This window comes from Protomyctophum parallelum (genome assembly GCF_964188405.1).
Source record: "Protomyctophum parallelum genome assembly, chromosome: 16".
NCBI lineage: Eukaryota > Metazoa > Chordata > Actinopteri > Myctophiformes > Myctophidae > Protomyctophum > Protomyctophum parallelum.
Window position 1 is genome coordinate 7547989 of NC_139711.1, and position 16462 is coordinate 7564450.

Genomic DNA, 16462 nt, shown 5'->3' on the forward strand with positions numbered 1-16462 from the left:
TCGTCACTCTCATACTAGATCACGCTGCTTCTGCCGTCCTCATTTTTGCGGTCACTATTCCATTCAATCTATACCACTATACACAGCCTTCCCCTTTATGCGGTAGCCGTTTTGGTCGGGGATATTTATACTTATTTGCCCTCATATGATTGGACAATATACGGTGACATCACAATATGGATTTATATTGGCTATATTATTAATTGTTTAAGATAAGTTGGGGGCTTTTTTGCCTTTGATAGATGTACAGTAGAGTACAGTACAGGTAGAGAGAGAGAAGACACGCAGCAAAGGTCGTCGGGATCGGGACTCAAACCCGCGGCACGCCATCAGGCTGGATAACCAGCCTAGGTGCCCGGACCACTAGGCCGGCTATATTATATAGGCAACCACAAACCCCAGGATTACCTTGTCAATACCCGTATTCAAATTCCAACAATTGTTCCAGCCACCGTCACATGATCGGAGAATAGGACAGCTTGTTGTGACACATCATTCTGACCATGAACACACATGAAACTACGATAAAGATACGAAGGACTTAACAGTGATGTCACGGTTATGTAATACGGAAGTAAACCACAGTGACATCACAGACAAACTCTTGGTATTGGCGTCGGTATCATGCAAGTGCGACAGAGTCAACTTCTCTCCACTGGAAGGTCAAAGATTACCGGCCAGGAAACTGAATTCCTGACCGCCTTCTTGTGTACCCGTGGTTGGGAACCCCTGCTATAGTAGTTTAAAGAGATGGATTCCGGTCTTGAGTCTGCTTTTTAATGGAAATAAATGGTATTCAATATTTACATTAACATTTTCATACCTAGTTAGGTATAAACACAAAAAACATGCAGCTCACTTTTCATACAAAAGTATACGTGATGTCATACCAGCTACAAAAACAAGCCGTTATTTAAAAGTCGGGGGGGGGGGGGAATCCTACTGACAGATTCGAGTTCAACTGGGTGCGGCGGTGGGAAGGAAATCATCATCCGATAATCAACAGCTCTAAAAGCAGAGATGAAGGAAAAGAATACGGGAAGTGGATGCAGAAGGCCCAGGACGGTCACTGCCTCAGGAAGGCGGCCATGGGGTCGTCCTCCCGGCAGCGTTTCATTCGGAACGCCTCCAGCTCCTCCTCGGTGGGCTCCTTCACCTCATGGAGGCTGCTGTAGGGCCTCTTCCTCTCGTCCAGCTGCATGAGGGCCTCCACCTCCTTTATCCTCCTGTCCTCTGCGCTGAGGGCCTGGGGAGACAAGAGAGAGAATGAGAGTGAGACAAACCTCTTAACCCATTCTGACCCGAGATCAGATTCTAAAAAAATGTCTTCTACATCCTGACAGTTTTCTGAAAAAGCTATGTTTCTATGTCAGTCGTTCTTCGATTTTTCAAAAATAGCAGACCTACAAGCTCGTAGCGCGCCACTCGGTGGCGCGCTACGAGCTTGTCCAGGCTTGCAGACCTGGACTCATTGGATTGTATTGCCACCACCTCAGCCTGTGTCCCCTATTCATTCTACACGGATTTCTAAAACAAAAAGGAAGAGGGATGTAAATGTGTGTTTGCCATTTAGATATGGCTGTCATTTGTCAAACTTGCACACCGTCAGCCTAATAATGCAGTTGACAGCCAAATCAGGAAAATCACATGCACTGCAACAGTTCAGGCTCATAGTTACAATGTTGGGAGTGCATGGAGTTACAAATGGAGAAAGACGTTTATACCACACGCATTCATACAAATTGTATTTATAACTTCCAACCTTTTGGGAAAACATAACATTTATACTGTGTTAACCCATTCTGACCGGGCACCCATTTTGGTGTCAGCATCATGTTATGCTTTAGCTATTTAAAAATAGCAGATCTACAAGCTCATATCGCGCCACCGAGTGGCGCGATACGAGCTTGTAGGTCTGCTATTTTTGAAAAATCGAAGAGCGACTGACATTTCTAGAATCTGATCTCAGGTCAGAATGGGTTCATCAGACCCAGTGTTTGTCCGGCGGAAACCTCGTATGAATCTGATCTCAGGTCAGAATGGGTTAAGATGAGACTGTTGTCAGTTGGTAGATATGTATTGAATATAACACACACACACACACACACACCTTCTTCAGCTTTTCCTTCTTCTTCTCTTCATCCTCAGAGTCACTGCTGTCCGAGTTGCGTTTCTTCTTGTTCTTCTTGCTCTTTTTCTTCTTCTTCTTGTCTTTCATCTTCTCTAGATGCATCTAGTGATCAGAAAACATTTTGACTGTTATATTGATGACATCATCAGGAAATGTTTATTCAAAGCTGGAACGACTGCCTTAAGAGGATGAAAACACAAATGAAGAATATTTATGCATTGATTCTTTTATCACATATTGTATGCATCCCCAGCTTTTCTGGTCATTTCCGGTTGATGCATTTAGTTGCTGTACTTTTTAAGAGAGATGACTTCCGCAGCTGCGGACTTTGAAATCACACCTCAGTACAGTATTTTTTGGATGTCTCTGTCTCCAGTATTAACCTATTTTTCTACCCATGTTGCTGCTTGCCAGGTAATCGGATCTCCTCTGACTAGATGATGATCTCATCTGCCCACCAGACGTCTAATAAAGATCTTATCTGTACAGACGAGATGTCTCATCTCATTTCATCTGACCAGACCAGACATCTCATCCCATTTCATCTGACTAGACCAGACGTGAATGATCATCTCCAGGTGTCTTCTTACCTCCAGCAGAGTCCTTGGCTGTTCTTCCTCCTGTGGTTCCTCCATTCCCTCCTCAAATGGAACACAAGCGGAGGTGCTCTATAGACAGATCATCAATGATTAACCATTAAGTAATCATATATATTAAATGGACCAGAATGTCTCGTTTCAAGTTATGTAAATCAACTCACCGCCGTTCTGATCCCCGCCTCTCCTGTGCAGTAACTCAGTTTGACCATCGAGTGGCAGCACTTGTATCCCCAAAAGCCATCTCTCCAGAACGAACCCCAAATGAACTGCAGAATGAAAGCAAAGAATAACTTCACTGCCAGGCATGAGATTCCCTCTACTCCTTAAAGGTCCGCTGACACGCCCCGAAATTAATATGGGTGGTACAGCACATCACGTGGTCTGACTGAAAACAGTTTGAAATTGTTTGAGACAGGGCTACGGCGCGCCGCGCTAGCAACAAGTGGCTGCTAGCTAGCTCAGGCTAGCGTTTTTGACGGTACATTTAGGTCATTTTGGCTATAAATGAAATTGAAAAAAAATATTTTTTCGCTCTAAAATATTCGTTACAATGACATTGAGTTGACGTGTAAGTTTGAGGGGATACTATTGCATACTCGCAATATCGCGTGATGAGTTCCAGAGAGCTGGGATGCAGCTCTCTGTAACCCCGCTAACATGGCCTCAAATTCAGCCTTGTGCAGAGCCCTGTTCACAGGTTCACTGCCTGTCTATAGCAGCATTGCACCGGGCTAAAACACGTCAACTCAATGTCATTCTAACGAATATTTTAGAGCGAAAAAATAATTTTTTTCAATTACATTTATAGGAAATATGACTCTAAATGTGACACCAAAATAGTAGCATAAGTTGCTATGCTACTACGGCCACCAAGCCCGGCGAGCCCGCATAGAAGTCGATGGAGAAAGCTTGTCACAGTCTGACGTCACAATCATGATAGCATTGTTTGATATCCTTTATTAGCTCCCGAGGGGCGTGTCAGCGGGCCTTTAAAACCCGCCATAAAAGAGCACCTGTCTGCCATTTGGGACTGGACCTAGACAGGTCTTCCAGCTTGCTAAAAATAAATGACCCCTCCCCCCCACTGCTCATAGTATTGGTGGTTTCTTATAGAATTATTATTAATAAATACAAATTAAAAAAAAAAAAAAATAATAATAATAATAATAAAAAAATAATAATAATGAAACACAGGCAATGACTTCAAACACCAGCAGCAGACACCGCACATGCCGTACTAGTACTACAGAGAGCATGCGTACAAATGGAGCAGAAATCAATGCCATCAAAACCACACTGCTGGTGAAGAGACTATGCAGTACCATGTGGTTGTTGACGACGACGTCCTCCTCGTACTTGGAGCGAGCGACGGCCTTCTCCTGCCCCTTCAGCACGGCGCCGTGTCGGGAGTACTCCACGTAGTCCTCGGTCTGGGCCAACAGCAGCTCCCGAGGAGGAGCGTCCAGATGCTCCTCGCCTCCGTACTGGTCAACACACACACACACAGACATCATATCAGCACCACAGGACTGGGTCTCAGTGTTGTTTTCGTCGACTAAAACTAAGACGAAAGATGTTCGTCGACTACCTTTTTTCACTGACGAAAACTAAATAAAAACGAATCTATGATGACTAAAACTAAGACTAAATATACTGACAATTTCGTCAACAAATAAAAACTAGACTGAAATGTTAGGAAGGGACTAGTGGACAAGAGATCCAGTTTTATGCTGGGTTGCATGCAACCAAAGTGTAAAATATGTCATTACAACGACATCAAGGCCTGTCAAAACACATTTTAGTCGACTAAATCAACTGTAGATTTAGTCGACTAAAATCGTATGACATTTAGTCGACTAAAACTAGACTAAACACTAGAACCTGTGCCTGTCGATACGTGGAACTTAAAAGTACCAAACAGGACCTTGGGAGAAGGATTAACCGTAGTGCAGGGGTGCCCAAAAAGGTAGATCGCGATCTACCGTGTAGATCACAAAGGCTGTGCAGGTAGATCACATGACCCTAAAGAATATTACATTTAAGTATAAAAACATTTTTTTGGCATCTGCCTCTTGAATTACCGGTAAGTTGACTTGATTGATTGACTGACATTAAAAAAAAGTGCCCGTCAGCTCAAACCCATAATGCAATACTTTGTTTTCAAGAGTGTTGCATGCGCAAAAATGTCGGTAGGCCTATATTGCAAATGAAATGCAAAAACACCTCTACCTATTCCATTTCTCCACTTTCCCATTCCATGTGCTTTTGTCTTAAATATACTGATGGTGAAATGACCTGGCTGTGAGTATGTGTGACTATACCGCGTGAGGAACTAAAGTAAGGTGTAGGGTGTAGGAGGTGTAGGGTGTACCCTTTCCAAGATGGTCTCCTTCTGTTTCTCTTTGAAGTCCTCCTTTTTGACTTTAAAGGACTGGTGCAGCAGCTCCAGCTTGGTGGGGTCGGCTTGCAGATGCACCTCAGAGCCTTTCTCATAGGCCTCCCAGGCAAACACTAACACACAGGAGGAAGAGAGGCAAGGGAACATTAACCTCAGAGCCTTTCTCATAGGCCTCCCAGGCAAACACTAACACACAGGAGGAAGATTAATGTGATCAACCGACATGCCATGACTGAATCATTTCGGTCCGAACAGAACTTGTGTGATGTTCTATCCAGACTCAAACACACATATTATCAATATCATATTATTAGTTACAAAACAAGCGGTGGGTAACCCTGACAATGATATAACAAATATCATCTGGAGAAAGAAAAAAAAAAACTACCTATTAGGAACATCTGGAAAACATGTGAAAGGAGAGAGGTGACGGTTATCTTGCAGAGTACTTACATTGTGTCTGAGCCATGGTAATCGTGTCCCCGGAGTAGCGCACAAAGTTGTCTCCAGCAAATCCCACCCTGTCAAATGTTGACAGTTGTCAAAAGGTTAGGATAAAAATGAATACATGAAAAGGTGTTGATTTATGATGTTTGGTAGTAACAGTAACCTACTCATCATCTGCCATGCCAGTATTAGAATAAGGGTTCTCCCTCATAGCTCTCGTCTTGGGATCATAATAGGCAGAATTGGGATCCAGGTTCCTCAGGTACTAGAAGACAAAAGACACCACAGGTTAACTTTAGGACTAGTGGGCATCTTTAACAGTTTAGGGGGCAATAACGTAGATGTCCGTCATGGTACTTAGTAAGGCCATGTGCCAGAGACGGAGATTGATTCATCTCCGTCAAATTAGTGATATCAGAACCGGTAACATCGCTCTAAAGCCTGGGAGTGCTTGTTGTGCGCAACCCTCTGTGTTGCGCAACGGTGACACGTCATCGAAAAGGTTCCCTTGCCTGTTTAGCCGACGACAACAAAAATCTTAAAACGTTAATAACTCGCGATCTAAATTCTAAGAAAAGAATATGTGTTTGACGGGCCCCTGCCGTTCCTTCAGCTTGAATGCATTATACTGTAGGCCGGCCTACTGTAGGCACAATTGGTCAAACATGCATACATAAGCTTGTTTAATATATCTCCAGGCTGAATGCCTGCACCAGTGAATATAGAGACTCAAATAATTATAACAAACATAAAGTTTCAAGATGTTCCCCTTCTGCTAATAATGGGCCTAAATTGGTTAGGATTTTTACCATTTATGTTCTCATTTAGATAACATGATAAGACTACATAAAACGACAACAGAAACTATAGCTTTCTTACCTTCGCAATGTCTTCTCTGATACGCAGATTTCTGACTGTGATTCGTCTCTTGGAGTCAAAGTTCTGGCCGGGCATGTCGATGTCATCGGCATATTTATCATCGTCCTCATCCTCACTGTTGTGTTCCTCCTGCACAGGAAGGATGAGAAGTACAATCAAAATGTCACCCCATTCTGACCTGAGATCAGATTCTAAAAATGTCTTCTACATCCTGACAGTTTTCCATTCTGACCTGAGATCAGATTCTAAAAATGTCTTCTATGTCAGTCGCTCTTCGATTTTCCCCCCAAAAAATAGCAGACCTACAAGCTCGTAGCGCGCCACTCGGTGGTGCGCTATGAGCTTGTAGATCTGCTATTTTTCAATAGCTAAAGCACGACATGATGCTAACACCAAAATGGGCCACATCCACAGGTCATGGAATAATAGGTCAGGTCATGGAATAATAAAATATTTTGAGTGGTGCAACCACTCCTATAACCAGCAATGTCTGTCCCCGTCCGTGCGTGTACCTACCTAAGCATGTATGTTTAGGGTGCTGTGGCACCACTCACTTCAGACAGGTCTGATTTTTATTAACCCATTTTGACCTGAGATCAGATTCTAAAAAGGTCTTCCACATCCTGACAGTTTTCTTCGATTTTTCAAAAATAGCTCGTAGATCTGCTATTTTTCAATCGCTAAAGCATAACATAATGCTATAACACCAAAATGGGTTCCCGCCCAAAATGGGTTGATAAGAGACATTCTAGAGTGAAGACTTACAGCTTGGTCCAGTTTCCCTGAAGCCAACTCATCCTGCAACTTCTGGGCCTTCAATGTCCGTTTGGCCTGAAACGAGAAAAGAAACAAAATGTCAGTCAAGTACCGAATCTGAAAAAGGCATCCGACTAGGGATGTAGTGTATATGATAAAAAAAGATGATCAATTATTCTTCATTCACATTGATCAAGCGCTACGCTCAATATAAACAATACATTTGGTTTCAGGTCACCTACATTCATGTTGCAATCGTAAACGCAATGAGAGTAACTGAAAGGAATTGGACAGCCAACTAGTGCTGCATGATTCTTGCTCAAATTTAGAAATAAGATCTCATAGGTGAATCTAGCTTGCGATCTTTTTTCGATTAATTGGGCAGCACTATATCAGGGTTCTCAATTTTCTAAACCACGGCCCCATTTTAAGAGGGAAATCTTTTGGTAACTCTAGACATTTATAGTGCAGTTTCAAATTCAAAGTGGGAATTCGTAAAATAAAAGCATAAATTGTCGACCTTGAATATGAATATTTATAATAGAAAATGCAGGCAACCAAATGGATTTGATTCTATTAATACACTGAGTTACAAGTAAAGAGCCACCCGCTCATTACTATTGAACATAATAGTAATTTATAATAAAAAATAAGTCAATGTGCGACCCCACTGTCACCTTCCCAATATACTTGAATGACTATTGATTAATCATTTAACATTAATAATCATGCCATGGATCAAAATTATTCATTTAATCTGCATGCCTATAGAGCATCGCAGTCCCTCCCCCTTTCAGAACAACGAGTGGCCCAGGAAATGGTTCTCCATTCATTTTCACCATAGGCGATTCCTAAATTATTTATTTAAAGACGGTTACGCCGCGGACAAAGCCAACTCGGATCGTGACAAATCATGACAATGGCTACGTTTACATGAAGGGCGATCATTCCGAATAAATACTTCCGAATAAAATACATCCGATGTAATATTTTTTGCCGCGAGTTTACATGGGAAATGGTCATTCCGAATGAGTGTTTATATGGAGAAGTGATAGAAGACATGATACATGTTAATTCACGTGAAACTACGCCATCTGTTGGACACATAAAATATAGGCAGTTCATTCATTGTGACTTTCAGACGAAAGACGACACTTTGAAATCCCATCATTTCATTCCGCAGTAGTTTTGAGGCTGCTGCTTGGATAGGGACGGACATACATGTTTACCGTCTTTTTTTCCCCACCTGCTCCGCTGGGAAGGTGATCATCTCGTTTTTATGTGTAGCCTACTTTATTATCTACAGCACGGCCAGGGCACGCAACACACTGATTATTATTGTATCGGGTCGCTCGTTATTTTTGAGAGAGAGAGAGAGAGAGAGTGTGAGAGAGAGACCGTTGAACACACACACACACACACAAAATGCACGAAATAACGCGCTCTATGTGCAAACTCCTCGGCGCGCCTTGGATATGAGGCTTATGAGCGCCTTGGAGTTGGAGCGCAATGGAAATGAGCATGCTCAGAAAGACCAGAATGAATTTACATCCGAAGCAGTGTATACATGAGTCCAATTTTCTTTCAATCGCATTGAAAATCGGAGTAATCCGGCCAGTGACATCGGAATGGTTTTTAGATCGCATCGAGCGTTTTCATTCGGATGTAAGTTTTTGTAGGTGTTTACATAACAACGTTTAATAGGATTGAACTTCTATTCGGAATGAAAAGGGGATTTAACTGCTCATGTAAACGTAGCCAATGAACACAATGTTTTGGGCCGATCAAATAATTTATAAAAAGAAAAACAACAAAAAAAGTGTTTTTTTCTACTTTCTAATTATTTGTTTGGCCCAAAACATTGTGTAAACATGTCATCCCGGCCGCTTCACTCATATGGATATGAAGAATCAACTGACTGAGAGAAAATGCCATTGTTACTGCTACTGAATTAGTTACATTTTCGCTAGAAGCAGACTGTATCACATATGAGTGACTGACTGTTGCAAACGATACAGAGACACCTCCCTGACAATAACGCAGAGACAGCTTGTTTATTTTTGGACCACAACGATATTAAGATCACCCCATGTTATTCTCCATAGAGAAATTACTTCCGCGAACCAGGGGAATCGACGGGATGAGCGAGTTACATCAGGACTTCGGTGCTCTATATCTGACCCATTAGAATTAACCATCTCGCGATGGCTAATTTGAGAGTAGATGAAGATCCTTATCCTATATCCTTATTAATATTTTCACTGATATGTTTGCCCCAGAATAGGGACACTAGGGTTTGTGTGATGTGACTAGAAGGTTTGGTGAGAACTTTGCTTACCAGATCTACTTTGGCATACTCTTCCACAATGCGCTCGTGGTCTTCAGGGTCGTATCCGTTCCAACGATCCCTCTTCCCGTCGTAGTCCAAGTCCAATATGAGCTGAGAGTGCTCGTCTGGAGCCATTCCAAAACCCGTGTACTTTGCTCCGACTTTTCTGGGCCTCTGACGGAGACAAATGCAGAAATTGGTGGCAAAAGATTTTCCCACTATTTGATATAGTTCAATTAGGTTCAATTATTCTACTGCATTAAAAGATAAACGTCGTTATAATTGTTTCAACATTTTTACCTCTAAGCAGTCTTTCTTCTTATGAGTCATTGCGCCGCAGTTTTCACACGAACCCTTCCGGAACTTTGTGCTGGTTGGTTTCTGTTGAAAGGCAAGAACTCAAGTTCAAATGCTATTTCTAATACACCACTGGATTATCCCATTTTGGGCGGGAACCCCTTTTTGTGTTTTAAACATTATGCTATAATTTAGCTATTGAAAAATAGCAGATCTACAAGCTCATAGCGCGCCACCGAGTGGCGCGCTACGAGCTTGTAGGTCTGCTATTTTGGAAAGATCGGCGCAAATCTTTGAATATATATTCTTTCAAAGTGAATGTTTTTAACTCTGGTCTAAATGGGTTATTTAGCCGAGTCACTGTGGCCCCTTTTCCACCGGTTGGTTCCCAGTGGGAACCGGTTCAGTTCTTTTTGGTTTTTAGTCCATGAGCCAGAGCTCCAAAATTGAAACGTTAATTATGAATTGAGTGGACAAAACCATACCTATATTAGATTGTTATCACCATGAAACCTCCACAATTGAGTACTTACACGAAGACAATTATTTATTGTATTACAATTTTTACATTTTTAAATATGCAAATGAGGCATTATGTAGGAAAATATGCAAAATAATCGAAAATATGAAAAAGCTACTACTGTGGAAGGGTTATCATGTATTTATTTACTTGTATTGATCCTATAAACAATTTAATATAGGGTATAGTTCGTCCACAAATGTTGGAGCTCTGGCTCATGGACTAAAAACCAAAAAGAACTGAACCGGTTCCCATTGGGAACCAACTGGTGGAAAAGGGGTCTGTGTGCAAAGTTACCTCCTGCGTCCCTCTCTTGTACCACTCTCCAATGGTGGAGTACTGTTCATGGAGCTCTTCTTGTGGCCTTTGATGCTTCAGGGTGGGCCGCTTGGAAGGGTCGATGTACCACGGCACTGAACTGATATACTGTGGAATGTGAGGGTTAATATCCCTGGGAAAATAGAACAGGAGACGCGTGTTTTTAGTGACATTGCAGCAGAACACTTAACCCATTTAGGCCCGACATCGACATTTAAAAAATGTCTTCGAAATCCTGACCGTTTTCTGAAAAACCTTGTTTCTGTATCAGTGGTTCTCAAAAAAAGGCACATTTTCACGATTTTTCAAAAAAAGTTCATAGCGCGGCACTCTGTGCAATGCTCATCATTGTACCCATGGCTACTGTACAAGGCGATACCAAACTGACGACGTATCGTCACATATGGCAAAGCGTGATGTCGGCTTGTATATTATTATTATTATAAACTGCAGCACTGGCAGTTAATGTCCGCTTTGTACAGCGACATGTACATCGCTTTGTACATTCTACAAAGTAACTAAGGTTTTCAAATAATTGTAGTGAGTAAAAAGTACAATATTTGTCTCTGAGATGAATATTGGAAATACTTTAGTAAAGTAAAGGTACCTCAAAATTGTACTTGACTTTACCTTACAGTGTAAGGTAAAGTCAAGTACAATTTTGAGGTGGCTTACACCACTACTGAGAAGCAGAGACAACTTGTCTCAGAGTCATAGCACTTACTTTCCCTCCTCGTCCACCTCAGCTGGAGCATTTCCAAGTTTTCTCTGTTCCTCGAGTTCCTTCTTCTTCCTCCAGTCCTCTCTGGTCATCTTTTTAGGTTCATCATTCACGGCCACGGTGCCATCGGAGGGGCCTGCAGTGACCGCTTCCTCCTCCATGACGACTGGTACCTGCGACAGTTACTCGTGTTAAACTAGATTAACCCAATACCACTGTACTGTATATGACTGTTAGTACGTATATATGACTGTTAGTACGTCGGACCGAGCCCCCGTTTGCCAACAGTTAAGTAATTAGCAAAATAACAACAATAGCAACACCACCGAACAAATACATTTTAAGCGTATTTAATTTAAATATACATTATCCTCTTAGCAGACCTGTATTTTCGTTGAACTGTACCCATTCTACAAACTGTTGACACAATTTTCAATCAGCTAGCGCTAGCATAGCATTAAGGACTTCTTAACGTATGGACCAGAGCTAAGCTAGTCTTAGAAAGAATGGCTGTGATGTTACATAGCCATAGGTCTACTAAATTCCAAATAGTATTTGAAATGCATTCATTCACAAATTCCACATAAATGTACGTAATAACATCTCAGCCATTCTAGGGCTAAAGTAGAGCTAAACACCATACATTATTCATTCTCTATCACCACCACGTTATGAGACCATAGAGGCTAATGTTACCTTACCATGGCTTTTCTTTGGTTTGTTTAATGTATATACAGCTATGTAATGTTCAACTCGAACACGCCGTGTTTTTGTTTACCTTGATCCACAAATGGAAACGCTGGAACTTGTATCACTATCTTCTTAGTAGTAGTCTCCGTCTACTGTGTTTACAAGAAGAAGCTCACACAGTCAGCCAGTATTTTTTTGCAGGGCAGCGTCTAGTGAGCTAATCTAGTGAGCTAATTTAAGACTTCCGGTGGACGATCTCTTCAAAATAAGAGTACCCTCTAGAGTATTGAAAAAAAGTTTAATTTGCACATTAAAACTACAAATTAAGCATTTAAATGATGCTATATGATGCTATAAGACACACATTATGTTTCTGTGTAAGAATAAGTAATTAAATCCTTATAATAATAATAATAAAGTTATCTAAATGGATAAATGCTATTCACTGGAGTGCATGGACTTTATAAAGTGGACACTGGACAAAAGACGGCTCCGCAAGGCAACTATCTGGACATACCCACGCGTTCGGGGAGATGTCCTATACCACACCCCACTCTCCGCTAAGCGGGAGAGGTGTAAAATTCACAGCAGCAGACCTTCTACTGGGGTCAAGGCTGACAAAAAGTACCGTTTCCGGACCCAGAATGGACACTGGACAAAAGACGGCTCCGCGAGGCAACTATCTGGACATACCCACGCGTTCGGGGAGATGTCCTGTACCACACCCCACTCTCCGCTAAGCGGGAGAGGTGTAAAATTCACAGCAGCAGACCTTCTACTGTGGTCAACGCTGAAAAAAGTACCGTTTCCGGACCCAGAATGGACACTGGACAAAGAGGCCTCCGCGAGGCAACTATCTGGACATACCCACACGTTCGGGGAGATGTCCTCTACCACACCACACTCTCCGCTAAGCGGGAGAGGTGTAAAATTCACAGCAGCAGACCTTCTACTGGGGTCAATGCTGACAAAAAGTACCGTTTCCGGACCCAGAATGGACACTGGACAAAGAGGCCTCCGCGAGGCAACTATCTGGACATACCCACACGTTCGGGGAGATGTCCTCTACCACACCACACTCTCCGCTAAGCGGGAGAGGTGTAAAATTCACAGCAGCAGACCTTCTACTGGGGTTAAGGCTGACAAAAAGTACCGTTTCCGGACCCAGAATGGACACTGGACAAAAGACGGCTCCGCGAGGCAACTATCTGGACATACCCACGCGTTCGGGGAGATGTCCTGTACCACACCCCACTCTCCGCTAAGCGGGAGAGGTGTAAAATTCACAGCAGCAGACCTTCTACTGTGGTCAACGCTGAAAAAAGTACCGTTTCCGGACCCAGAATGGACACTGGACAAAGAGGCCTCCGCGAGGCAACTATCTGGACATACCCACACGTTCGGGGAGATGTCCTCTACCACACCACACTCTCCGCTAAGCGGGAGAGGTGTAAAATTCACAGCAGCAGACCTTCTACTGTGGTCAACGCTGAAAAAAGTACCGTTTCCGGACCCAGAATGGACACTGGACAAAGAGGCCTCCGCGAGGCAACTATCTGGACATACCCACACGTTCGGGGAGATGTCCTCTACCACACCACACTCTCCGCTAAGCGGGAGAGGTGTAAAATTCACAGCAGCAGACCTTCTACTGGGGTCAATGCTGACAAAAAGTACCGTTTCCGGACCCAGAATGGACACTGGACAAAGAGGCCTCCGCGAGGCAACTATCTGGACATACCCACACGTTCGGGGAGATGTCCTCTACCACACCACACTCTCCGCTAAGCGGGAGAGGTGTAAAATTCACAGCAGCAGACCTTCTACTGGGGTCAAGGCTGACAAAAAGTACCGTTTCCGGACCCAGAATGGACACTGGACAAAAGACGGCTCCGCGAGGCAACTATCTGGACATACCCACGCGTTCGGGGAGATGTCCTGTACCACACCCCACTCTCCGCTAAGCGGGAGAGGTGTAAAATTCACAGCAGCAGACCTTCTACTGTGGTCAACGCTGAAAAAAGTACCGTTTCCGGACCCAGAATGGACACTGGACAAAGAGGCCTCCGCGAGGCAACTATCTGGACATACCCACGCGTTCGGGGAGATGTCCTCTACCACACCACACTCTCCGCTAAGCGGGAGAGGTGTAAAATTCACAGCAGCAGACCTTCTACTGGGGTCAACGCTCAAAAAAGTGCTGTGCCTTGGGGCATTGACATGAAATCACTTTCTCTACGCAAGCTAAGTCAGGTCAAGGAGTTACCTCTAGCTTTGGAATGGGTGTCACTTGTGTGCGTTGATTGCATCTGTCTGTGCATTTATGCATTTGTTTGTCCTGACGAAACTTGATTATTTCTCGACTGTTTATTTTCTCGTATGACACGACATAGAAACTACTTGTGACTACTGTCTTTGTGTGCTGTCGAGCGGATGTTCTTTGCATCAAAGGTATAGCCTGCTGTGTCATTCGATTCATTTGTCCAGATATGCCATTTATGATCTTTAAGGATGTACAATGACGCATATGGTGGCCTGTCGAAAAATACACACATACTGGTCAAAGCATACTCATTTTGGTGGTACAGACAGGATAAATTGAACGTTTTTGGAATTTTTGTGCCAGCTCTTAACAGGAGAAGTAAGGTCTGTGGGCTGTTAATTACTTCATATGTTGATAAGCTCTTTTCCTGCTGACATGTTTCACATTGTTCAGATTGAGCAGGTAATATTTGTGCAATAGTGTCTAAGATGCCTTTTTGTGACACGTCAAGTGGCTGCACTATGAATTGTGACATGTTCTTTGTAGATGGTAAGGCCTTGTCACCACATTGAGTACAACTATACAGACTAAGACTTTTCAGGCAAAACAGGTCATCTCCAAGGAAAGGAGACCGAAGTGTGTATTCTACAAAGCTGTTTAATATGGTGCATTCTTCTGTCCTAGAACATTTCTGAGACACTAATGACACTGATGTGTTGGCTAGATTGAATTTCTCAAGTTTCCGTCTAAATGTTGAGTCCTGCGCTGCTGCTTCTTCAAGCCGTGTGTGACATTTTTTGATAGCAGATGTCTGTTGTAGAAATGTTAGAATTGGTAATGGTATAGCTTCACACATATTGTCATTTAGACTTTCATTGCATAAAACCACATCATCATCATCTTCTTCCAAATTGTCCTCCGTTATTGTTCTGTTAATTGCTTTCAACTGTCCAGGCACAGAATGTACAGATGTCTGTATGTTTTGCTTGAACAACTGTGTGGACACCACACATACTCAACCAAACTACTAGTTTGTGTATAAAATCTAATGGGTCATTGTGCATTCCTAAGGCCAAGTAAGATGCTATTCACTAGTTGTTGAGTGACACCACAGATTGTTTTGCAATCAAATGTGTGACCTGGATTTTGAAAAAACGCTTGAATGAGAGCTGCTAAATTCCCCGGCATAGATGACAACTGAACCATCGAAGTAGGTGTCAATGGTTTCAATTTATCTTGTACTACTTGTAGATGCAGTATACCCACGCGTTCGGGGAGATGTCCTGTACCACACCCCACTCTCCGCTAAGTGGGAGAGGTGTAAAATTCACGGCAGCAGACCTTCTACTGAGGTCAACGCTCAAAAAAGTGCTGTGCCTTGGGGCATTGACAATTATTTAATTAACGAATTAAATAACCTTATTTTATTCTGAAGGCAACCGGATGTCTTAAATTAGCTAGCTCTCAGACAGGAAATTCTAAATTAGCTCATAAGACGGAGCCAAATATCTGTCTGAGAGTGGAGCCTGCCTGGCAAATTACATGGGGGGTCCTTTTTGTGGGCTTGGCCGAAAGTGGGCGTTACCAAAAGGTGGGCGTGGCCATGGCCGCCAGAAGTCTGTCAGATTTTGACAGCTTCAAATTAGTGTTAAACATAATATAACCCAATTGACTCCAGTCCTCTCTGTTTAATATATCTATAATGAAACTATATAAACTATGCATATACCATGAAGTGCTATGACTACTAGCTCTGGTCCATAGCTCTAATGCGTTTCATTTAGAGCTATGTTACTCTAAACTTCCCCGCTCGCATGAATGCAGACCAGCCTCTACTCTTTGGCGTAAATAAAAAGAACGTTTTTGCTACACATAAAAACAAAGGCGAGTTGTGTCATTAGAAAGCCTACTTTGGTAATTGGTTCTAGTTCTAGTGAACAGAAATAATAAATAAATAGACTTGGTAACCTAACTGTAGGGAGTGCAAACACATTAAAGAACCTGGGGGTTATCATCTATGAAAAGGCAACACAATGAGCAGAAAATTAAAATGAACCATGTAAATACAACAAATTGAGCAGAGCACTGCAGGGAGTTGAACCCCATTCCGGTAA

The 16462-nt window shown here is 42.7% G+C and overlaps 1 protein-coding gene across 1 annotated transcript; it reads right to left on the reverse strand.

Annotated features, from left to right (window-relative positions):
* Positions 1 to 769: 769 nt before the first annotated feature.
* slu7 (SLU7 homolog, splicing factor) lies at positions 770 to 12281 on the reverse strand. The gene is made up of 15 exons (XM_083785526.1): positions 12174 to 12281; positions 11399 to 11568; positions 10654 to 10807; positions 9840 to 9920; positions 9549 to 9713; positions 7220 to 7285; positions 6455 to 6583; positions 5743 to 5840; positions 5582 to 5649; positions 5102 to 5241; positions 4053 to 4214; positions 2892 to 2996; positions 2722 to 2799; positions 2111 to 2233; positions 770 to 1246 (listed from the first exon to the last, which is right to left on the reverse strand). The coding sequence occupies exons 2-15, from the start codon at positions 11554 to 11556 to the stop codon at positions 1067 to 1069; spliced, it is 1707 nt and encodes a 568-aa protein (XP_083641652.1). The 5' UTR covers positions 11557 to 11568; positions 12174 to 12281; the 3' UTR covers positions 770 to 1066.
* Between the last annotated feature and the right edge of the window lie 4181 nt (positions 12282 to 16462).

Coding starts and splice junctions, on each gene's coding strand:
- slu7 (XM_083785526.1), bottom strand. CDS start 11,556: ATGGAGGAGGAAGCGGTCACTGCAGGCCCCTCCGATGGCACCGTGGCC. Junction 5,841..6,454: donor TCAGAGAAGACATTGCGAAG/GTAAGAAAGCTA, acceptor TTTGTCTTCTAG/TACCTGAGGAACCTGGATCC. Junction 2,800..2,891: donor AGGCGGGGATCAGAACGGCG/GTGAGTTGATTT, acceptor ATCTGTCTATAG/AGCACCTCCGCTTGTGTTCC.